We start from the raw sequence: 25,424 nt of genomic DNA on the forward strand, positions 1-25,424 counted from the left end.
GGATGGGATCTACGTCAATTGTGGGCTCAACTGACGTCAGGAGTGTCGATGTCTGACCCGATGCCGGGGAAGGTCACCGTGGCACGACCGGCATCGGGATGGATCCACGACTGAATCCGAAGGGACCCTCTGGAGCTGAGGCCAAAGCTGACGGCTTTGAAACCAAAGGGACCCCAACTGTCACACCTGTGCCCGAAGGTGGGTCGGACCGCACAAAAATGAGGCACATGTCGTCATAAAATTCTTTGAGTTGGGCGAGGGTAGCTCCAGCTCCCGGGAAGTCAGGGAAGCGCAAAGCCAACACAGAAGAAGGCTCTGTTGATGGAGGCCTACAGCATCGATGCTCTTCCTGCGTCCTATCATCTGACTGGTGGGGTGAAGTTGTAAAACGCTTGTCTTTCCTTGACGACTTCTTTTTGTGAGCCGAATGTCCTAATGACTTGGAGGACCAAGAGTGGTGTTGACTCCATGGCCGGTCTCAAGAACTTCCTCTCGAACGGGACCGTGAGCGCTGTGGAGTCGAGTGTCGGGCCGCCATGAGCTTTAAGGACTGCTTTCTCAAAGCTTTCAGGTTCATGGTCCGACACTCGGAGCACGACTTCGGGTCGTGATCGCGCTCCAGACACCATAAGCACACGAGGTGCGGATCCGTCACCTACATAGTTTGGTGAAAGGAGTCGCAGGGCTTGAATCCGGTCTTGCCGGACATCCCTCGAGGCATCCACAAACTCATCAAAAATACGACAAAAATGTCGACGTAGTCAAAGAATGACTGAGGTAGCTCTTCTCTGGATCTGCAAGTAGGCTGGTGCGGAAAGAAAAGAACTAACGTCAGCGCGCCACCTATATACGACAGCGACGTCATCACGGCGAGCATGATGCCAACAACGCCTGCGGAGTCGACCGACGCCACCTGACGGCGCACAGAGGTACTGCTCGAAGAAAAATCTCTGGATCCAGTCTGACGCCTGGGGAAATTCAAAGGTAAGGAATCTGCAAGTCTATCAGATACTAAATTTAGGCGTGTGTTAGGGATGGAGGGCAGAAGCCCATGGCTACTGTCCCTAAGGGTGGCTACACCCTCATTGTGCCTCCTACCTTCGAGGGAGGGCGGGCACATTCCTATTGGGCTAAATCCTCCAAGACAAGCAAGACAAGATGGAGGATTTTCCAAGGAGGGGGTCGCTTCAGCTCTGGTCACCTTAGGGGTTGACCTGGCTGATGGGTGACTCCTCCTTGTTTTTCTCATTATCTCCCCGGACTTACCTCCAAAAGTTGGGGCTGTGTCCGGGGGCGGGCATCTACACTAGCTGGAGTGCCCTGGGGCGTTGTAACACCAGGCTTGAGCCTTTGAGGCTCACCGCCAAGTGTTACAGTTCCTGCAGGGAGAGGTGAGAAGCACCTCCACCCAGGACAGGCTTTGTCTCTTACCACAGAGTGCACAAAGGCACTCACCCCATGTGGTCAGATATTCGTCTGGAAGTGGCAGGCTGGCACAGACCGGTCAGTCACACTAACAGTAGAGCTGAAATACAGGGGGCATCTCTAAGATGCCCTCTGTGTGCATTTCTCAATAAATCCCATACTGGCATCAGTGTGGGTTTATTGTGCTGAGAAGTTTGATACCAAACTTTTCAGTAATCATTGTAGCCATTATGGAACTGTGGTGTTCGTTTTTGACAGACTGCAAGACCTTATACTCTTTATGGCTACCAGCACTTACAATGTATAAGAATTGACTTAGACACTGTAGGGGCATAGTGCTCATGCAGCTATGCCCTAACCTCCTACTAGAGGAGTGACTTACCTATGTCACAGGCAGTGGGTTGAGGGCATGGCACTCTGAGGGGAGTGCCATGTCGACTTAGTCTTTTTCTCCCCACCAGCACACACAAGATGTGAGGCAGTGTGCATGTGCTGAGTGAGGGGTCCCCAGGGTGGCATAATACATGATGCAGCCCTTAGAGACTTTCCCTGGCCACAAAAAGTTAGGGGGTAACCGTGCCAACAGTGGCATTTTCTTACAGTGACTCCTTCACCCCAAGGGAGATTCCTTCTTGTCTTCGTAACTGCAGGCAGAGTCCCTAGGGAAGGAGCTGGAAAGGGGGGTGGTTTCGCCAGATTGGGAACTGGGGGTTCCTGCATTGATGCAAACCAGTTTATGCAAGGAGGGCACCAAATGTGCCCTTCAAAGCAGTCTGCAGAGGCATCCTCACCCCAGAGCAGAGACACCTATTCCTAAAGAAGAGGTGGTCGCACCTCTATTGCACAATAAACCATTTGTTCTGCTTTCCCCTGTCTGTGCTAGGCTCAGCAGTAGGAGGGCAGAACAGTATCTGGGGTTGGCAGCAGCACGGGCTGGCATGCAGTCCCTGCAAGGTTGCACAGGCAGACTTTGGGGGATCCCCAAGGGAACCCATAGAGTACATGGTATCATGCAACTAGCACTGGAATTGGTGTAGTTGCAGCATTCCAACGTGTTTGATAGCAAACATGCCTATGTTCAGTGAAGCCATTATGTACTTGGACAACTCATGTTGACTAGTGTCCACTACATACCTTAAGTTAGCTTCCCTGCACTTACAAAGCCCAGGAAATAGACTCTGCGGTGTATAAGGGCAACTCTGCGCATGCACCCCGCCTACCTTCGGGGTGACATACAGGGTCAGAGTGCAGTTACCAAGATATAAGGCCACCCCATATATATGAAGTGAAAGGTGCATGCACCATTTCACACAGGCTGAAATGGTAGGCCTGTAGTCACAGTTTAGATAGGCCCCCATGAGTGGCACAATACATGCTGCAGCCCATGGGGGAGCCCTGGTGTACCAATGCCCTAGGTGCCTAAGTACCATATATTAGGGGCCTACTTGGGTGCACCAGTATGCCGAATGTGGGGTCTAAAAGTTTTCATACAACTACATTTAGGGGAGATAGCACTGACACTGGGGTCCTGGTTAGCAGGATTTCAGTGTACTACAGTCGCAACATACTGACACCAGGCAAAAAGTGTGGGCAACAATGCCAGAAAGATGCTACTTTCCTACATGACACAAGACATTTTCAACACTAATACCTCTATCACTAAGACGCACCACAAAAAGATTGAGGATACTTTTCATGTCCTACTACAGTGGAAAAGGATGACATCTCAGCTGTCAAAATAGAGTGGATCAAAGCATACATCTTTGTCATTGACGGTTAGTTGATATGTGGAATATCACTTTTTCCAATTAGATTTTTCAGTGGTTAGTAGTATCAATGTGTGTACCCACAGAGATTTTAATGTGAAAGAATATTTGACTTACCCAAGTCTATGTGCACAAGTTCCGCTGTCTCCTCGTCAATCAAAATATTCTGTACATGCCTGTCTCCAAGACCGACTATGTAGCAAACTGGTAAATGGAAAAAATATGGTCTTAGTCATCAAATTAAATACCACAGTTGCAAAACAACTTCTGCTCTGCAGGAATATATACAGGGCACCAGCCCTTTGGAATTGCTATCCAAATGAACTGTAAAAGAACCGATTAATCATGTTGGATCAAAATGCAAAAAAACATCTTCTCAATTTGTCTTCTGATAACCTCACACATGAGGTACAGGAGCAGAATTTTCCACAGATTAACTACCCCTTCCTATTACCTGTGTTAATGTTACCAATGACTTGAATCCAGCAATACTCCTGTCCTATGCATTTCTTTAACAAATTATTGTCATTTGGTAGTTCAGTCTAACTGTGTGAATTAAGACTAAGTACAAAAATCAGTTGGCTAGCTACTTCAATTACTGTACTATTGTTCTGAGGCAAAGCACTACAGCAAATTAAATCATGCATATAAAGTACACTGTATATTCCAATAATCATTAAAAAGAAAAAGAAAACAATATCAATTTTAAAACCTGAAAAAAAAAATCAAAACAAAAAACATCTGTTTATAGCTGGGGTGTATTAATAAAAGATAAAGCTCCTCTTGCTGCCATTATAATGTAAACATATTTGTTTTAGAGACTGCCCCCTAAAAAGGATTCAACGTGGGACACAAAGAGAGAAGAGGATTACAGTCCTGTCATTCCAGGCTAAAAACACATTCATCTGAAGTCTTCCATGCTCATCTTCAACGTCTTAGCAATAAAGAAATAGTGCATACTATGCTCCTGTGATCACCAATATTGCCCTTTCCTACTTATCACTGCAACCTTTGCAAAATACCTAAGTAACTTAAAATGTGTGCGAAACGTGATACTGGACAGAAAACTATCATTACTGTTTTGCTTATCTGATGCTTCAGCTGGGATTATGTGTTGCAACATATTTCTGAAAAGTAATATCATGCTTGTTAAAAATGGGGTCTTTGGTTGGCAGACAGGTTACCCCTATCCAAGCAAGGACCCTCACTCCAATCAGGGTAAAGGAGAATCACTCTTGGTTAACCTGTGCTCAACCCCTTGGAAGCTTGGCACGAGCAGGCAAGCTTAACTTCAGAGACCAAGTGTAAAGTATTTGTACCAAACACACAGTGATATAGTAAAACACCACAAAATGACTCAATGCAGGTTTAGAAAAATAGCCAATCTTTATCTAAACAAAACAAGACCGAAACGACAAATATCCAACATACACAAGTCAAGTTACGACTTTTTAAAGATTAAACTAAAATGTAGCGCTTAGAAACACAAAAATGCTTAGATGAGGTGATAACACGGCATCGTGACGAAGTCGTTCCCAACAATCCAACGCCAATGGCCCCGGGTACGGAGTCAAGCAGACCCCCAGGTACAGTACCTTAGTAAAATGTGAGAACAAGCTGGTGTGCGAAGTCCGGGATTGTGGCGTTGCTGGATCCGAGGGGACATCGGTTCCAGTGCTGCGGGGTGAAGGAGCGAAGGCATCATGAAGAGGCATCAGGTCTTTGCTACGGAGCGGTGGAAGTGAGGCGGTGCGAAGCGTTGAATCCGCGCACTTCGGCAGAGTCGGTCACAACGTGGTGTAGCAACTTCCACGGAGTCGCGGACTTCGGCTGGGCTGCAGCGGTGACAAGCCTGTGAGGGTTGTCACACTCCAGTGAGGACCACAGAGTCGGTTGCAGGTGTCTTCACGGGATTCAGCAGCGGCGTCGGTCTGGAGTCGTCCGAAGTCTGTTTCCTTGGATTTTCACCAGCTTCACCTTTCAAGGGTCCCGGGACTGGATAGGGCACCACTTGCCAGGGCATCCGTCTTAGTAGAGAGTCCAGGTGCTGGCAGGGGAAGTCTTACATGGCCCTGAGACTTCAAAAGAGGGGGCAAGCTCAGTCCAAGCCCTTGGAGATTCTTCTCAAGCAGGAGTGCACAGCAAAGTGCAGTCTTTGTCCCCTTTCACAGGCAGAAGCAGCAGCTGCTGGATAGCTCCACAACGCACAGTCACAGGCAGGGCAGCACTTCTCCTCAGCTCTTCAGCTATTCTCCTAGGCAAAGGTTCCTCTCAATTCCAGAAGTTATCTGATTTTCAGCGGTTTTAGGTGCTCTTCTTATACCCCTTCTGCCTTTGAAGTAGGCCTACTTCAAAGAGAAGTCTCTGTTGTTTTCAAGATCCTGCCTTGCTCAGGCCAGGCCCCAGACACACACCAGGGGGTTGGAGACTGCATTGTGTGAGGGCAGGCATAGCCCTTTCAGGTCTAAGTGACCACTCCTCCCTTCAGCTCAGATAGCCCATCAGGATATGTAGGCTACACCCCAGCTCCCTTTGTGTCACTTTCTAGAGTAGAGGTGCAAAAAGCCCAACTGTCAAACTGACCCAGACTGGGAATCCACAAGCAAGCAGAGTCACAGAATGGTTTAAACAAGAAAATGCCTACTTTCTAAAGTGGTGTTTTCAAACACACAGTCTAAAAACCAACTTCACTAAAAGATGTATTTTTAAATTCCGAGTTCAGAGACCCCAAACTCCACATGTCTATCTGCTCCCAAAGGGAATCTGCACTTTATTAGTATTTAAAGGCAGCCCCCATGTTAACCTATGAGAGAGATAGGCCTTGCAACAGTGTAAAACTAATTTGGCAGTATTTCACTTTCAGGACATGTAAAACACATAAGTACATGTCCCACCTTTAACATACACTGCACCCTGCCCACTGGGCTACCTAGTGCCTACCTTAGGGGTTCCTTACATGTATAAAAAGGGAAGGTTTAGCCCTGGCAAGTGGGTACACTTGCTAAGTCGAATTGGCAGTTTAAAACTGCACTCACAGACACTGCAGTGGCAGGTCTGAGCCATGTTTACAGGACTACTAATGTGGATGGCACAACTAGTGCTGCAGGCCCACTAGTCAAATTTGATTTACAGACCCTGGGCACCTCTAGTGCACTTTACTAGGGACTTCCTAGTAAATCAAATATGCCAATCATGGACAAACCAATCAACAATACAATTTACACAGAGGGCATATGCACTTTAGCAGTGATTAGCAGTGGTAAAGTGCTCAGAGTCCTAAAGCCAACAAAAACAGGTCAGAAAAAATAGGAGGCAAAAAGATTGGGGGTGACCCTGCAAAAGGAAAAAAGTCCAACAATGTTGATCAAGCGCTGATGTAAAAGTACGTAAAAACCAGAAAAGGTGTTCAGGGCATTTACAAGTTCTAATCAAATAACGCGGGACACGTTAACATATGGTGGGCTAACAAGAACCCTCTTCTCATTTCAAGTGTCGAACTTCATTCATTTTAGGAAACAGTAAAAGAACAAAGACCATAACCTTGTATCTGAAACATTAGACGATAAAACCATACATATATAATAATAGCAAGATATTGAGGATATGTACCGCAAGAACGCAATCAATGATGTATACATTTTGTGGGTAGAGCAAATTATTCTATTCCTCCACCAACCCACTGTATTTTCTATAGCAGATGTTAAAGAGAGACACATGAAACGAATTTCAAATGTGACTGGGATACTAACAGTAATCCAAATATCTATGTAAGTGTTTTTCATATTTTTACTGAATAAAACTATCCTACATCTGAATGTAAATCAAGTGCAAGGGTCTGCATAGGTATAAGTAATATGATTTGCACAGCCAGCACACAGTGTGAGCTTCACAAACCTTCAATTGATTTCAGTAGCAATGCAAGGGTGGCTGTCAAACAGACAGAATATTGTTGTCTGCGATGACCCTTTTCCTATTTTGTTTACCACCTGCTGTTAGAAATCTGCAGCCACTTTACTTCACAAACAAGCAAGACTTGGAATGCCTACTTAGCTACATCTTAAGCATGTGTCAAGAAGCAAATCCCTACAGCGATTAACTTTTCATCAAGCATGAACAATTTAAACGTTCTACACTGGTGACGGGAGGTGGATTGAAAGAGATAAATACTGAGATGATAGTGATGTTAGGGCCATTATGTTCTAGTATACCATGTGTTAGAATCAAAAGTGCCTACACAGATCCTCTTACTACAACTATTTCCATATTTTATAAGATGTTAGACAGAGTTTAAAGTGGATACAGATCAATAACAAGAACTTGAGAACATGTGAAGCAAATGTTGGAACATACTGTAATGACGCCAACAACAACCTGCTACATTAGCTTGAGAATAGAAACTCTTACCTATGGATGATGTAGCCACACTGCGTGTGTAGGCCAAACGTTTCTCGAACCAAACAGCAGGGTCTAAGAACTTCTCCATGCAGAAATAACGGAATATTGGCCGGAAATTTTGGCAAATATCAAGGAAGGCCTGATGTTTCTCCTCAAAATGCCCCCTTTGAACCTCCTTAAGACATGATAAAGAAAGATATTGAAAGCAAAATCAAAGGTTGATCACCAGTTAGAGTTAAACTATGCTCAGAACGTCTAGTTACCCACACTACAATTAAAGTTGACAAATGTCTACCTGCTGCTATCTGTTTATCTATCTTTGAAATTGTTTTTGTCAATATTAGTGGTGCTTAGTTCGCAGGCAAACGATCTTCACAGATGGTTCCTACCATACCAGTCTAGTTTTGCCTGAATAGCCTCATTACCTTATTATACAGATCCAACAAACTAAAGAGTTATACATTTGTTTGAAAACAAAAAATAAAGAAATTGAATTTTTTCTATTAATGTATGTAGTGGTATTGTATAATGTATTTATATAATAGTGGAAAAAGTACAAGTAGCATTATTTAGAAGGTAATAATGAGGCAAGGAGCTGAATGGTAAAAGCCCTGCACCCAGGCACCTGTGGAATTTCTAGTACTTACCTCTGGTAATTTTCTTCTCCCTCAGCCCCTAGGATCCTAACACACTTACCTCGGTTGAGCACCTACATTCTCATACCACTTTCTTAGTATATGGTTTGGACCCCACACAGGGTCCCATATATTTCTATGCTTTTCTTGCTTGTTCTTAAGTGAATATTTTGTGTGGTGATATCTCCAAGTGGAGATATACCATTGTTAGCATAGTCTTTGTGTTGTAATAAAGAATCATTTTATTTTTGCAGCACCTGGAGTGTTCTTTCTTGTGTAACGGTTACTGACTGACTATTGTTGTGTTGCAAGTGCTTTACACTCCTAGATGAGGAGCTTTAGCTTCGAATAACAGCTACCCCTAGAGAGCGTTTGTTATCAGGACACCTAAGCACTATCACTAAGGGTTGCCTGGACTCAATATAGCGTGCCACACCATAGGTTTAAAATATATACTGAGCCAGCCTCCTACACTAAAGACTTGCATGGGTGCACCAGTATGCCAACTGTGGGGTGTAAAGGTTTACCTGCAGCCAAATTTATAGGAGAGAGCAGACACTGGGACCTGATTAGCAGGATCCCAGTGCACTATGGTCTAAACACACTGACATTAGGCAAAAAGCAGGGGTAACTATGTCAGAAAGATGCTACTTTCCTACAATGTGATTGATTTTTTTTCAGGGCCTTAAGGAAACCTCCACCAGCCTGCAGTATGTTGTTTAGTGGGTGCCAATGTTGAGTTGAGATGCCTTTAAGAAGCATGCTATCTCCATCCTGGTGTGAGAACCAATGCTTGCACTGATTTCTGCACTTGGAAGTGTTTCACTTTTTAAAGCAGGGATAGCAAGCCCTAGCATCACGCAGTCCGGATTTTCTTATGTTACCTTCAAAGAAATGCATTGCTCTGTGTCTATGGTGAATACAAGCAACTTTGTATTTGTGTCAGCAGGGAGGACAAGCCGTAGAGTTTCATAATTGCTAGCCAGCCATTGTTTTATTAAAGAAGGAATTCTAATTTAGGTGGGCTTAGCATGAGGCAGGGGTCTGACATCCAGGACTGGAGGAACACGAGGAAGGTTGTAAGCTTTCAAGAGTCATCAGATGTTGAGATTGTCATTTGTTATAACACATTCTATTCAGTTTTGCAAATAAAACAGTAAGATATAACATAGCAACTGCATAACAGAGGTTCAGTATTTATCAGTACCTATTTCACTCCGGCACCTCCTCCCGCCCACGTCCCAGTCAATATTAATTTGGAGTATCTTGGGCAAAGTTCATGGCTCTGAGCCCCTATATGATTAGATTTAAGAGTCTAAGGACTTCAGCTTGGAGGTTTGCTTTGTGATAACAGTTCCCGAGCACCTCTGTTCTCCATAGGCGCCTACATGTTTTGGGCTCTCCTTTGACCTTTGCACCTGACCGGCCCTGTGTTGCTGGTGCTGTGGCTTTGGGGTTGCCTTGAACCCCCAACGGTGGGCTGCCTAGGCCCAGGAGACTGACTGTGTAAGTGCTTTACTTACCTGAGAAACTAACGTTTAGTTACCTCCCCCAGGAACTGTTGATTTTTGCACAGTGTCCACTTTTAAAATAGCTATTTGCCATTTTAACCAAAACTGTGTGTACTACTGTTTTAAATCAAAGTTCTATATTTACCTGTGTTAAGTACCTTGCATTTTATGTACTCACCTCAAATTTGAATCTTGTGGTTCTAAAAATAAATTAAGAAAATATATTTTTCTATATAAAAACCTATTGGCCTGGAGTTAAGTCTTCGAGTGTGTGTTCCTCGTTTATTGCCTGAGTGTGTACAACAAATGCTTAACACTGCCCTCTGAGATAAGCCTACTGCTCGACCACACTACCACAAAATAGAGCATTAGTATTATCTAATTTTGCCACTATCAACCCCTAAGGGGAACCCTTGGACTCTGTGCACACTATCTCTCACTTTGAGATAATATATAGAGAGCCAACTTCCTACAATTGCCCTAAATGAGAAGGCGTGAACCTTGAGAAGAAAGGAGGCCCTTGTGCATAGCACTACCTTGTCAGGATGAACAGACAAGAATGGAGGCTTGGAAGAAAGAGCCTGAAGCTCACTCACTCTGCAAGCAGAAGTGATAGGCACCAGGAAGACAGTCTTGAGGGTAAGGAGCCGCAAAGAACAACTGTGTAACGGCTGAAAAGGACCACACATCAAATAAGTGAGGACAGATTGAGATCCCACTGAGGCATGATGAATGGTGTGGGAGGATACAAGTGGGTTAGACCTTTAAGAAATCTACCTACAATAGGAGATTTGAAAAGAGAAGGGTGATCTGGCAATCTAAGAAAAGAAGAGATAGCTGATAAGTAGCCTTTAAGAGTGCCCAAAGCAGAACCTTGACGGGCTAGTGAAAGAATGAATAAGAGAACCTCAGAAAGAGGGGCAGAGAGACGATCAACGGATTTGTCCATGTACTATGCCACACATTTGTGCCAAAGACAGGCATATACCATTTTGGTGGAGGGATGCCTGGCTGCCAAGATAACATCACAGACTTCAGGCAGAAGGTCAAAAGCTGTCAACTGCCAACTGCTGCCACATAATCTCCACGCGAGAAGGTGGAGACTGGACAGGTTCGGGTGAAGAAACGTTCTCACTGCTGCGACTGAAGACTCTCCTGAAGAGGCAGTCTGATTGGAGGATTCATGGCCATGCTCAGTACTCTTCGTGCCCAGTCCAGAGCCACAAGAATGACTTGGGACTGGTCATTCTTGACCTTCTTGAGAACTCTGGGCAGAAGTAGTATTGGCAGAAAGGTGTACAGGAGGCCTGAGCACCACTCGAGACAAAAGGTGTCGCCAAGCGAGAACCGCCTTGGAAACTCCAATGTGCAAAACTGCAGACATTTCGCATTCTCTGCGGAGGCAAACAGATCTAACCAAGGTTCTCCCCATTGTTGAAAGAGACCTTGCACCACCTCTGGATGGAGACGCCATTCATGATATACTATGCATCGAAGACTGAGTTTGTCTGCTCTTGCGTTCAGAAAGCCTGCCAGATGTTGAACCACCAGGGAAACATCCTGATGTTCCAGCCATGTCTAAAGGCGAAGAGCCTCTTGACAAAGGGTCCATGACCCCACTGCGCCGTTTGTTGCAGTACCACATGGCGGTGGTGTTGTCGGTGAACAGCTGCACCACTGTCCCTTTGAGAGAGGAAATGAATGTTTTCAATGCAAGTCGAATCGCCCGGAGCTCCAAAAGATTTATGTGGAACCTGGAGTCCGCCGGAGACCAGAGGCCTCTGATCTCCACCTCTCCCATGTGGCCACCCCATTCCAGAAGTGAAGCATCTGTCACGACTGTGACATCTAGATGGGGAAGGGAGAGGGATCTGCTGCTGACCCAATCCTGATTCGAAAGTCACCACTGCAGATCTTTCACATTCCCCACTGGACCGTGTCAGTGAGATTCCCCTGGTGCTGCCCCCACTGGAACTTCAGGTCCCACTGCAGAGTCCGCATATGCCATCTGGCATTTGGTACTAATAGGATGCAGGATGCCAGGTTGCTCAGCAGCCTCAGAGTCATTCTCACTGAAACCCGGGATAGAGGCTGAAACATCAGAATCATAGCCCAAATATCCCGGACAACTGCACTGTGCCCAGATCTGCTCCAATGAAAGGGAGCGTCTGATAGGGAGTCAGGTGTGACTTTGGCATGTTTATAGTAAACCCCAGGGAATGCAGAAGGTTCGCCGTAGTCTGAAGGTGGGAGACGACTTTCTGGGGCGTGTCTGCCTTCAACAGGCAGTCGTTGAGATAGGGAAAGACTGACATTCCCGACCTGCGTAGATGAGCTGCGACCACCGCCATCACTTTCCTGAACACCCGAGGGGCGCTGCTAAGGACAAAGGGGAGCACGGTAAACTGAAAGTGCTAGTGACCTACCACGAATCATAGGTGGCATCTGTGGGAAGGCAAGACGGGGTTATGAAAATAAGCATCTTGCAAGTCCAACCCCACCATCCAGTCTCCTGGGTCCAAGGCAGAAAGGACTAGAGCACAGGTGAGCATTTTGAACTTCTCCTTCCTGAGGAAGAGATTGACGGTTCTGAGGTCGAGGATAGGACGCAGGCCCTTGTCCTTCTTGGGCACAGAAAGTAGCAGTAACAGCAACCACAGCCTACTTCTGGGGCAGGAACCCTCTCTATGGCCCCCTTGGCCAAAAGAGGCGTGACTTCCTTGCGGAGAAGTGCCAAATGATCCTTTGTTAGAGGGCCAGATGATTGAGGCATTGCAGGGGGGGAGGGGGCTGGTGGTATGGATTACGATCTGCAAAACCCACCTGTCCGTTGTGATGCCTTATCCTGCCACCGACTGGTCTGAGGTGGGGGGAACGGACTAGGAAGGTTTGGAGGCTGCAGCCGGGTTGGGGTGGACTGGGCAGACCTCTAGTTCCCTGTCCCACGACCCCCTGGGATTCCACATCCCCGGCCCTCGCAGGGGCTGCACAGCATGCGTGGCACGGTGGTTAGGGAGAGGACGTGATAGGGAACCCCTTCGGTGGCCACAAAAGGCAGGCTGGTGGGGCTGAGGGGCAGCAGAAAGTCCAAGGGACTGAGCCGTAGCCCGGGAGTCCTTGAATCTCTCCAGTGCTGAGTCCGCCTTATCTAGGAAAGGTTGGGCATGTCCACGAGGGTCTGTTAGACACCCCCCGAAAAACCTTAAGTTCATAACCAGGCGTGGTGTTGTAATGCCACTGTCGACGCAACCGATCTGCCCAGATAATCGGTCATGTCCAGCCCATATTTTATGGTGAACTTGGCCGCATCTCTCCAATGGGCATCAGCCTGGGAGACGATCGTACGGGCCTCCTCCAAGATCTGCGGCAGAACTTGCGTGACCGTATCCTACAAGGAGTGGGTATAGCAGCCCAAAAGGCATGTGGTGTTCACCGGCCGGAATGCCAGTCTGGGGGAAGAAAACATTTTCTTCCCAAGATTATCCAGCCTTTTTGATTCCCTATTCCAGGGAGCAGAAGGAAATGCGCCAGATGACGAGGATGCCTGAATGACCAAGCTCACAGGTCAAGAATTTAGGGTCGTTTGGCGCGGACCGATGGCGGCGAGCGATAGTCCTTTTCACAGGAGCCCCTGTGCTGGACCATTTACCCAGTAGGACATCATTGAGGGCTTTGTTAAATTGAAGGAGGGGTTCTGAAGCAGCAGCTCTGGGCTGAAGCACCTCCGTCAGGAGATTAGTCTTGACTGCAACATAGGCAGCTCAAGGCCGAGGACCTCAGCCGCTCTACTGACCACCATGGCATAAGAAGCTACCTCCACCATAGCCACAGTAGGAGACAGCATGCCAGTGTCTGGGGAGGTGTCAAGACCGCTGGCATCACCCAATTCCTGAGCCCAGTCCAAATTCCCATCTTGCTGGTATTCATAAGGGTCCAGCGACCACTCCAATCCTTCCTCATATTCATACACAAAGAAAAAAGGGTCTGAATCTGACCTGGGGTGGCTAGAGCCCGTCAAAGTCAGAATCGGCATCAACTGGGTCGTCAGGGATTAGGATCGGGACGATATCGATTATGGGCCCAACTGACGTCGGGAGCATCAACGACTTCCGGGTAAGGTCTCAGCGCTACAACCGGCACCAACGCGGATCTGGAGGGACCTTCGGTGGCCAGAGCTGCTGGAGCGAATCCAAAGGGCCCACTTCCAAACCGCCAGGCCCTGAAGGCGCCACAGAGGGGTCAGCCTGCCCAAATATGAGGCGCATGGCCTCATAAAATTCTTTTAGTTGGGCAGAGGTCATCCCGGCTCCTGGAAATTCGTGAAGGCACGGAGCCGACCCGCTAACAGGCTCCACAGGCAGAGGCCTAGAGCAGCGATGCTATTCCAGCATCGCATCATCCGAGCGACGGGGTGAAGTCGATGAATGCCTAGCCTTCTTCGACTTCTTCTTCTTCCTACCCAAATGTCCTAACGATTTGGAGGACGACAAGTGGTGATGACTCCACAGCCAGTCTCAAGACCTTCCCCTCGAGCGAGACCGGGAACCATGCAATGTCAAGCACCGGCCTACCATGAGCTTTAGGGACCGCTCCCTCAAAGCCTTCGGGTGCATGGCCCGGCACTCGGAACATGACTTTGGGTCGTGGTCGCGCTCCAGACACCACAAACAGACCTGATGCAGATCCGTCACCGTCATCATTCAGTGACAATCTTCGCAAGGCTTAAACCCGGTCTTCGGGGACATCCTTAGACGCACAAAAAGTCACCAGAAAATTCAACAAAAATGATGAGGCCGGTCAAAAAGTGACCAGGGTAGCTCTTGTCCGGATCAGCTCATGGTGCGGAAAGAAAAGAACTGACGTCACCGCGCCAAGGCGGTGCCTATATTCGACCCTAACGTCATCATTGCGAACACAATGCCAACGACGGGCGCGGAGCTGACCGACGCCACCTGATAGCGCGCAAGGTTACTGCTCGAAGAAAAATCCAGAGTGACTCCTGGGGAAGTTCTAAGGTAAGGAATCTGCAGCTAGAAGTCTCTATCAGATGCTCTATTTGTGGTAGTGTGGGCGAGCAGTTAGACTTATCAAAGAGTAGTGCTAGTTATTGTTGTACTCAGAGGCAATCAATGAGACACACACTCAATGAATAAATCTAAGACCAATTTAGAAGAATAATTTTTTTAATATATGCTTCAAACCCAATGACTTCGTAATCACGTAAGTAAACTTAACCATAAATACTTTGCAGATTAAAAAATAGACACTGCAATTTTCAGAGTTCTCTCCATGTTATCCTATGGAGGAAAACCAATGTTCAGCAAATACAGGGTTAACAACGACTTACGAAGCTAATCTCAGGAAGTTAAGGTAAGTACTGGGCATGGATCAGAACCACACCAACAGGTCACAAAAGGTGGCACTGGGGTAGCCGGGAGCAGAGGTGCAATAAGGCATCCGGTACCCAATGGTTTCCTATGGGAGTTTGGTCCTGTTGAAGATAGTCTGCAGGATGTGGGGTGCTCGGTGACGTAGGTGCAACTTTTGTCCTCATCTCCTGTACCCAGGGACGATGGATGCAGCAGTGTTTTTAGGCATCGAGTTTTCACGTCCTGAAGCACTCTCAATCAAGGGTTCCTGTGTGTTCAGGCTGCATGTGGCGTCGGGGAGTCCAGCAGGGATGGACCCAGGGTGGACTTGAGGTCTTAGGAGGCAAAGAACATCGTTGGCACCAGTGACTCACCTCAACTGGGGTCAGGGATCACAGGTGCAGTGGTTGCTGGAGCTGTGGGATTTTCTCTCTTCACAAGCCTGGGGGAGACAGGGGCCTGCAGGCTGAGGCTGCAGGCATCTCAGGGGAGTCCAAGATGTGTGAAACCTGACTGGACTCTCTCTCTGGGTAGCTGGGGATCCGCATTTGCACCGCTGGTTGGCTTCACCTCAGGTCATGGACATCGGGTGCAGTGGTCATTTCTAGTGTCGGGATTCCAGGGTCCAGCAGCTGCAGAGTCTTTTCTTTGGAGTTTCTTCTTGCAGGGCAAGTCTGCTGCCCATGAGAGACTTGAGTCTTTATTGAAGGCTCGATGAGTTGGCTTCTTGTGCAGGATCCTTCGAGGTCAGATGCTTCTTCTTTTCCTTTTCTGCAGGTGCAACTCTTCTTTGTCCGGGTCTTCTTAAGTTGTGGAAATCTCAGTTCTCAGGTTCAGTGATGCCACTTAAATACTCAACTTTGGGGCCTTACAGGGAGTACCAGGTGGTAGCCAATGGGCTGACCACCTTGAGAGTGACTACACCCTTCTAATTACCACTTCCGCTGGGAAGTGGACATAACCCTAACCCTGGTGGCCTAATTCCTTCAGAGCAAGATGGAGGAATTTGAAAAGTAGTGCCCATCTCCGATTGTGTACCTTAGGGGTGGGACTGGCATGAAGTGGGCACTCATTCTAACTGAAATAATTTTCCCGCCTGTGCTGCCCCTAAAAGTAGGTTAAGAACAGGGAGGTTGCTCAGCTCTACCATATGGAGAGACCTGGGTCGCATTACAAATGCAGCAAGGCCTTTGAAGTTCCCCACCGTGGAATGTCCATGCTGCCTAGCTGAGGTCACACCTCAGTCCAGAGCAGGCCTTTGTCTCAGGCCCTCGAAAGTGCTGGCTCTCACCTTAGGGGTTGGAAACTGGTCAGGAACAGTCAGTCAGCACATTAGTAGTTGGTAGGTTTTCAAAGGTCACCACTAAGGTGCCCTTTGTGTGCATTTTTAATAAATCCATCACTGGGGTCAGTGAGGGTTTATTATGACAAGATATTTGATACCAAACATCCCAGGATTCAGAGAAGCCATCATGTAGCTGGGCAACTCATAAAGACCATTGTCCAGCACATGTATTTAAAATGGCTTCACTGTTCACTCACTATGTTTCAGAATTGACTGAGGCACAGCAGGGACATATCTACTCATGCATATATGCCATCACTTGTGCCTGGATGCACCCTGCCTTAGGGGTGACTTACACCTGGCATATGCAGTGATAGGGGACCTGGCACACAGGAGTGTGTGACAGATCATGTTTTTAATTTAGCCTGCACCAACACAAGCAGTCTGTGATGGCAACACTGTGTGCGTTTGGTGAGAGGTTGCTGAGGGAGGCACAATTAGTGCTGCAGCTCTCAGAGACCTTCCTTAGTATCCCAGGCCCCAGGTAACAGGGGTACCACTTACTAGGGACTTACAGAGGTAGTTAAAGAGTTTGCCTGCAATGTGTTCAGAACAGCTTGGATGAAAGGAAGCATCAGAGAGAGTCAGGTGTGACTTGGGCACGTTTATAGTGAACCCCACCGATTGCAGGAGGTCCATTGCAGGAGATGACAGCCTGAGGCGAGCCCACCTTCAACAGCCAGTCTCCGAGGTAGAGGAAAATTGAATCCCCTAACCTGCGCAGATGAGCTGTGACCACCACCATCACCTTGGTGAACACATGGGGGCGCTGGTAAGACCAAAGGGGAGCACAGTGAACTGAGAGTACTCGTGGCCTGTCGTGAACCACAAGGAACCTCTGTGGGCAGGCAGGACAAGAATATGGAAATAGGTGTGCTGTAAGTGCAAAGCTACCACCCAGTATCCTGAGTCTGGGAGTGAGCACTTTGAACTTCTCCTTCCTGAGGAAGAGACAGAGGAGCCAAAGGTCTAGGGTAGGGCAGAGGCCCTTGTCCATTTTGGGCACGAGTAAACAGTGGGAGGAACAACCATGACCTACTCCTGGCACAGGGACCCTCTACATGGCACCCTCGGCCAAAAGAGCTGTAACTTTCTCTTGAAGAAGTGCCAGGTGATCCTCCGATAGTAGGATGGTGGCATGGATTGGGTGGTAGTCTCGAAGGGGAGGCAGTAGCTCCTTCAAACTATTTGCAAAACCCACTTGCCTGATGTGATGGACTGCCAGCGAGGCAGGTGATGGCACATCCTTCCTCTGACTGGTCCCTGGTGGGGAAGCATCAGACTAGGAAGGTTTGAAGGCTGCTGCAGAAGTGGGGGCGGTGGACTAGATAGACCGCTGGCTCCCTGATTCATGAGGATGTTGGATCCCATGTCCCTGGCCACACAGATGCTGGGCAGCCTGCGCGGCACGGTGGCTGGAGGGGAATGGACGTGGCTGGGTACCCTTTCCATAGCCACAAAAGGCTGAGGGGTACGAGGGGCAGCTGCGAGGCCTAAGGACCTAAATGTAGCCCGAGACTCCGTAAACTGCTCATTTGTCGAGTCTGCTTTGTGTCCAGAGAGACAGGTGCGGTTAAAGTGCATGTCCATAAGGGTGGATTGGACATACTCCAAAAAAACAGATGTCCTCAACCAAGCGAGACGCCTTGAGGCCATCATCGATGCAGCTGATCTGCTGAGAGAGTCAGTCGTATCGGGCCCATATCATACTGTGAACTTCGCTGCATCTCTCCTGTCAGCAACAGCTTGGGAGAGAATGACTTGGGTCTCCTCTGGGACCTGAGGCAGCACCTGTGCAACAACCATGTCCCATAAAGTATGGATGTAACGGCTCGAAAGGCATGCGGTGTTCACAGACCGTAATGCTAGGCTTGAGGAAGAAAACATCTTCTTCCCAACCTGATCCAGCTTCTTGGATTCCCTATCCGGGCATGTGGAAGGATAACACAGCTCTCAGGGGCTGCATGTTGTGTTAGGAACACTGTGTCATTTTGGGGTTGGTCTATGGCGGCAGTCGATAGTCCTGTTCACAGGAGTCACTGTGCTGGGTTTGGACCAGGTCCCCAGCAGGACATCAGTGAAGGCTTCATTAAAGGGCAAAAGGGTTCAGAAGTGGAAGCACAAGGCTGAAGCAACTCTGTCAGGAGGTTAGTCCTGACTGCCACTGAAAGTAGCTCGAGGCCCAGGACCTCAGGCGCTCTTCTCACCACCACTGAGTAGGACACTGTCTCATCTGTAGCCACAGTAGAGGGAGTAAGCATGCCAGTGTCAGGAGAAGTGTCCACACCACTAGCTTTACCCAGTTCCATCCACCAGTCCATGGGATCTTCCAGCTGGTATTCCAAAGGGTCCAGCGACCCCTCCCAATTCTCACTGTACCCCAACCCAAGAGAATAACAGTCATGATCCGACCTAGCGAGCAAGGATCCTGCCGAAGTCGGAATCGGCATTGTGCGACATCAGTCTGGCTCTGTGTCAGAGTAGGCAATGAGGATAGGTCGACGCCGACTGGGAGCACGGGTGTTATCAGGAGCATCAACGTCAGAACTTTAATCGGGGAATGTTGAGGTGCTACGACCAAACGGATCCATGGGTGCCCTCCTGAAGCCAAGGCTGAAGCCGTCGGCACAGAATCTGAGGGGACCTCTGTCGACTCTGCGGGGCCAGAAGATGCTGCAGCAGATTCACACTCCCCAAATATGAGGCATATGGCCTCATAAGACTCATGGAGTTGGGCAGGAGTCAATCTGGCTCCTGGAAACTCAGGGAGGCGCAGATTCTATCCAGATGCAGGCTCCAAAATCAGAGGAACGATGGTGCTTCTTTTCCCTTGTTGCGTTGACTGACAGAGAGAGTGAAGTCAAAGAACGCTTGTTCTTCTTTGACATCTTTTGGTGCCTCGACTTACCCAACCGTCCCGAGGACTTGAAGTGCGATGATGAAGAATGGGGGCTCCGTGACCTTTCTATGGACCTTCCTCTCGACCGAGATCGGGAGCGACATAGAGGCGAGCACCGACCACTCCCTCAAAGCTTTTGGATTCATGACCCGGCACTCGGAGCACGACTTCAGGTTGTGGTTGCACTCCAGACACCACACGCACATGAAGTGCAGATCAGTCACGAACATCACCTGATGACAGGATCTGCAGGGCTTGAACCTGGCATTACGTGATGACATCCTCGATGCACCAGAATTGTCAACACTCAGAAAATCCTCAACGAAACTTAAAAGAAGATCAGTCAAAAAGTGACTGAGGGGTAACTCTCCAGATGTACACTGCCTGGCATGGTGGCAAACACATGCTTTTTATACCAGAATGTGATTGCTTCAATAAAAACTTTTAAAATCTATTTCACATTTTGTGTCTCGCCTTGGCATGCATGAGTAACTGAACATACGAGGTACGATCTGTTTCTTTCACTTTCCTGAGGAGTCAGTATGTCAGGTTTAGGGTGCCACAAATCACCTTTCACCCCAACAAGTTTGGAGGTTTGGGTGAGGCACTGCGAACTAGCCAGGAGTTAGGCCGACAGCGACTAACAGTGTGGGTTGCATTCATTGTCTCACTCTCAGTGGTGCTGCCACCGTAAACATGCAGTCCTATTACCAAAGTAGGAACCGTATAACATCATACCTCCGGAGTCAACCTCGTCTCTCTGCAGCAAGCAGGTCCTCAACGATAGCAGTCAATGCAGCCTCGGTAGGATTTCCAGCCCATGACGTCCGCCTGATTGAGGGAATGTGGCCTTTATTCTAGGCAGGCAGATGGTACTCTCTGTCTGTCAGTGCAGGCTCAAATTAGTGAAGTATCATGTTGCAGCTCCCCTGGGGAGCACCCCTACTACCAAGCCCTCATTGTCACCAGTCCCGGGAGGCTGATGTGAGGGTCTTAGACATCAGGTCTCCTTACTCAGGGCACCATTGGTTCTTGGCTTTCCCACAGCAAAGGATGCACAGCCCTAAATCCGGGTCTGCTAAGGTGCCCCCCCGCTTGGAAATACGGGTATGCGGCAGACAAGGTCCGTTCCTCCAGGCGCCTCTGTGGACAGCCTGGCTCTTCCACCTTAATCGCCAAGAGCTTCCAGTACCCCAGACAAACTAATCTTAAGGACAACTCCTCTTTCTCCAGCTGCCGGGGCAATTTGGCAGAAGTATGTGGCGCGGACAGGAAGGACTGTTTAGGACAGAAGGCAAGCGGTGAAGAACTGAAATAGCTTGCACCTGCCATCTTGTGTGGTCAGACACGCCCCCTCCCAATGATGAAATTTTGAGGGAGAGTTGAGCATCATCTGCGTATTTGTAGATCCAGACTCTGTTACTGTTGAGCGATGTCCTCAGAAATCCCTTGTGGAAACTGAAGATTACTTAGGGAAGGATAAATCACACAAGGATTCCACAGGAAACAGGGGTTCCGGAATCTTGACATTCTCATCTGGACAAATTAGTGCTGGTTGATGAGAGAAGAGCTGAGCTGTTGCACTACCGTACCAGCCAAACTGTTTTCATAGTGATAATAAGTGTTCAGTAGTCGAATGTGCTGAAGGTAGGTAAAAAAAGACAGGACGAGGAGGCAGGGTCATTCTTGATGGTGAAAACAACAAACAGGGTATCAGTCTGAGCACTACAGCATGATCTGAAGCCTGATTATTAGATCTATAGGAGGTTATTTTTGGTGAGCTAATAACGAACTTGGATTGCAACTACTTTTACACTGATGAAAGGAAGTGAGTGATGAGTCCATAGTTGGTGAGGTTGCCTGGGTTGAAGGTGGGTTTTTCAGCAGGGACAAGGACTGTCCTATTGTTAAGTCACTTGTGAAGATTTCTGGGCACAGGGAGATATTGACGACTGTAACAAAATGCCTCTTTTTCTATGGTGACCCCCTATTGGCTAAGCCGAGTTGCCTGTAAGTCCCAAGTAATTGGTTCCCAGGGCATGTAAGTTACTGGGTCACTCCAGGGCCAGCAGCACTAGTTTTGGGTGTGACATGAGTAAAACGAGACTCCCAGCCCATCACAGCAGGTTGAAAGAGCAGTCTGAGCTGCTTGTTCGGCTTTCCCATTTAAAGTAATGGCAAATCCAGACTTCCCTGGGTATATGTGTAAATCGCCTCATAGAGAGCCTATCAAGTCCTAAGGCAGGGTGCAACATACCTCATAGGCAGAGCATGTAATTTTACATGTTGTGATAGTACAAATGTGAAACTGCTGTTCTTACTGTGGAAAGGCCTGGTCGCCCAATTGGTGAGTACAGAGTTAAACGCTGACCCCCTCAGCTGTGCTAACACTGGAATGGTGCAACCAAAGTGGGCTCTCTAAAGTATCAAACAACTTGTTACATTAAGCCCAACTTGGTTCCCAGGCTGTAATTAATGTAACAAGTTGCAGTGTGCAACTTAAGCAAAGTTGCCACTTTGTTGCCTTTGGTCCACTGTGCACAAGCCCGTTGCATATGGGGTCCTGTCACGAGGCAGGTTTATGCCATCCTGGTGAGACATGCTAACGATTCCCAGGACAGGAAGGGGCCTGCTCTGGAAGGAGGTGTCACCTCCCTCCTGCAGGAAGCCACATGGGTGTTGGCCCAAAAGGCGAGCTTCAAAGAAGAAACTCTTGGGAGCGGGGCGGCTCCATTTTCCAGGCAGACCAGCTGGCACTAGGAAAAAGAGAGGGGAAATTAGCTGCGAAACTAGTTGCCCAACCTCTGGGCTAAGCTATGGAATTAGACAAGCCAGGACAGAGCACCTAACACACTGGGAGTGGGCAGAATGGTGCCTGGGATGTCTGGATACCACAATTCACGGGAAGTGGTCATCAGGTGGGAGGGACCCTAATAGCCTATAGATTACCAACAACATCCTGCCCTAAGAGCATTTTGTGATCATAAGTAGGGCGCTCTGTAGTCAGATCTTAATTGGAATGAAAGAACGACTGAGGAGAAACCGTCCTGGTGCACTGTGGAACCAGCAATGAGAGCATGCACCACCATGGACTGCACTTGGTGGCTAGCAAAAGAAAGGGGTTGTGCCCGCGATGTACTGCTCAAGGAGAACTCGTTTCCAGAGCAAGCCAAAGCCAAGAGTATCCAAAGGCCATCTGATTGGTAGCCTATTTGCAGCACAGGGACACAACAGCTGAAGAAGCCAGCTGGAGCAAGTTGGTAGCCAACCGCTGCCATGCAGCACCAGGGACTAGGACTTATAGCAAAAAAGTGCACCTGAATTCGCTGAACCTGAGAGTATCACTGGAGTGCAGTTCGGATCCCAGAGAATGAGTAATCGATCCAGGAAGAATTGGCCTGTGACCGCGATACTGGGTGATAATACAGTGGTGACTAGACTGCACAGAGAGGACTTTGTCGGACATCAACCCTGTGACCAAGACCACCTCACCTCCTTTGTGGAATTAAGAGCAGTTGTTGCAGCAAGACCCCCCGTCGACTGCATCGCACACACAACATCCTTTTAGCATTTTCTGCATCCTTCATCTCCTGCATCAAGACCACTTCTATAGCAAAGCCCTGCAAAGGTTAAAAGTGCCTGAAACTGACTGAAGACTGCTTCACATGCTGAAGTAACTGATTTTGATATCTGATGACTTTGCTGGTCTCCCTGAATAGCTCAAACTTATTAATGAAGACGTTTCAAAGTGCTAAATGTGTTTAGTTTGCCAGTGCTTGTTTGCGGCTGAGTGAAATGCTTTGATTTACTACACCTTATAAATTCTATCTATGTTTTCATTGTGGTGTCTAAAAATACTTAAAAATACAATCTGTGTTTACAGGGAGTGCAGAATTATTAGGCAAATGAGTATTTTGACCACATCATCCTCTTTATGCATGTTGTCTTACTCCAAGCTGTATAGGCTCGAAAGCCTACTACCAATTAAGCATATTAGGTGATGTGCATCTCTGTAATGAGAAGGGGTGTGGTCTAATGACATCAACACCCTATATCAGGTGTGCATAATTATTAGGCAACTTCCTTTCCTTTGGCAAAATGGGTCAAAAGAAGGACTTGACAGGCTCAGAAAAGTCAAAAATAGTGAGATATCTTGCAGAGGGATGCAGCACTCTTAAAATTGCAAAGCTTCTGAAGCGTGATCATCGAACAATCAAGCGTTTCATTCAAAATAGTCAACAGGGTCGCAAGAAGCGTGTGGAAAAACCAAGGCGCAAAATAACTGCCCATGAACTGAGAAAAGTCAAGCGTGCAGCTGCCACGATGCCACTTGCCACCAGTTTGGCCATATTTCAGAGCTGCAACATCACTGGAGTGCCCAAAAGCACAAGGTGTGCAATACTCAGAGACATGGCCAAGGTAAGAAAGGCTGAAAGACGACCACCACTGAACAAGACACACAAGCTGAAACGTCAAGACTGGGCCAAGAAATATCTCAAGACTGATTTTTCTAAGGTTTTATGGACTGATGAAATGAGAGTGAGTCTTGATGGGCCAGATGGATGGGCCCGTGGCTGGATTGGTAAAGGGCAGAGAGCTCCAGTCCGACTCAGACGCCAGCAAGGTGGAGGTGGAGTACTGGTTTGGGCTGGTATCATCAAAGATGAGCTTGTGGGGCCTTTTCGGGTTGAGGATGGAGTCAAGCTCAACTCCCAGTCCTACTGCCAGTTCCTGGAAGACACCTTCTTCAAGCAGTGGTACAGGAAGAAGTCTGCATCCTTCAAGAAAAACATGATTTTCATGCAGGACAATGCTCCATCACACGCGTCCAAGTACTCCACAGCGTGGCTGGCAAGAAAGGGTATAAAAGAAGGAAATCTAATGACATGGCCTCCTTGTTCACCTGATCTGAACCCCATTGAGAACCTGTGGTCCATCATCAAATGTGAGATTTACAAGGAGGGAAAACAGTACACCTCTCTGAACAGTGTCTGGGAGGCTGTGGTTGCTGCTGCACGCAATGTTGATGGTGAACAGATCAAAACACTGACAGAATCCATGGATGGCAGGCTTTTGAGTGTCCTTGCAAAGAAAGGTGGCTATATTGGTCACTGATTTTTTTTTTTGTTTTGTTTTTGAATGTCAGAAATGTATATTTGTGAATGTTGAGATGTTATATTGGTTTCACTGGTAATAATAAATAATTGAAATGGGTATATATTTTTTTTTGTTGAGTTGCCTAATAATTATGCACAGTAATAGTCACCTGCACACACAGATATCCCCCTAACATAGCTAAAACTAAAAACAAACTAAAAACTACTTCCAAAAATATTCAGCTTTGATATTAATGAGTTTTTTGGGTTCATTGAGAACATGGTTGTTGTTCAATAATAAAATTAATCCTCAAAAATACAACTTGCCTAATAATTCTGCACTCCCTGTATAAATTTGTTTCAGATTCCTATAATGTCTTGATTTATTCTTTGTTTCGGTGATGTTTAAATGCTTTACCATTGTTCCTTTGTGTAAGCCTTGCTGCCCAGAGCCACAGCTACACAGGGTTGAGATGAAGGTTTGATAAACAAAACCTTAGGGTCCTAAAAGGGGTTGGTAAGTGTATTACACAGTGGGATCACACAAGCACACAATATAATGCACCCCATTTCCTCACAACGTTGAGGAGGGTCTTTTTCATGATGCAGTAGGAAGAATATCTTTGCTGGTGTTGGTTTTCAGTAAACTGAGGATGATGTTTAGTCTGGCATACGAGAGGCGAAGCAGTGGTTGTGTTGCAATGGTCAATTGATATAGACATGAAAGTTGTTTGACGCACTATTGGACCAGTTTTAAGAGCTTTGCTTCTGTTGGTTGCTTCCTTGATGATAGTCTTTAATATGAGCCAGTGGATGAGTTGACAAGTGCTTTACGTGGGGAGAAGAGTGCTCCATATAGAGTTAGATCATCAAGGGAGTTGGTTCATCTGTATTTCTTCACTGTCTTAGTACTATAGCACTGTTAGTTTTTGCTTATAGGACCAAGCTTTCTTTGGTGCTTTCAGTTCTAAATGGCCTTTTCA

General features: G+C 47.5%; 1 protein-coding gene across 1 annotated transcript in view; it reads right to left on the bottom strand.

The window, feature by feature from the left end:
* Positions 1-25,424, bottom strand: part of ATM (ATM serine/threonine kinase) — a 1,319,133-nt gene that overhangs the window by 65,796 nt on the left and 1,227,913 nt on the right. Inside the window, exons 58-59 of the mRNA XM_069202321.1 lie at positions 7,596-7,761; positions 3,309-3,395 (exon numbers count right to left, since the gene is read on the bottom strand). Of these exons, the coding sequence (XP_069058422.1) occupies positions 3,309-3,395; positions 7,596-7,761 (253 nt within the window). The remainder of the gene's footprint in view (positions 1-3,308; positions 3,396-7,595; positions 7,762-25,424) is intronic.

The sequence above is a fragment of the Pleurodeles waltl genome, chromosome 8 (assembly GCF_031143425.1).
Source record: "Pleurodeles waltl isolate 20211129_DDA chromosome 8, aPleWal1.hap1.20221129, whole genome shotgun sequence".
NCBI lineage: Eukaryota > Metazoa > Chordata > Amphibia > Caudata > Salamandridae > Pleurodeles > Pleurodeles waltl.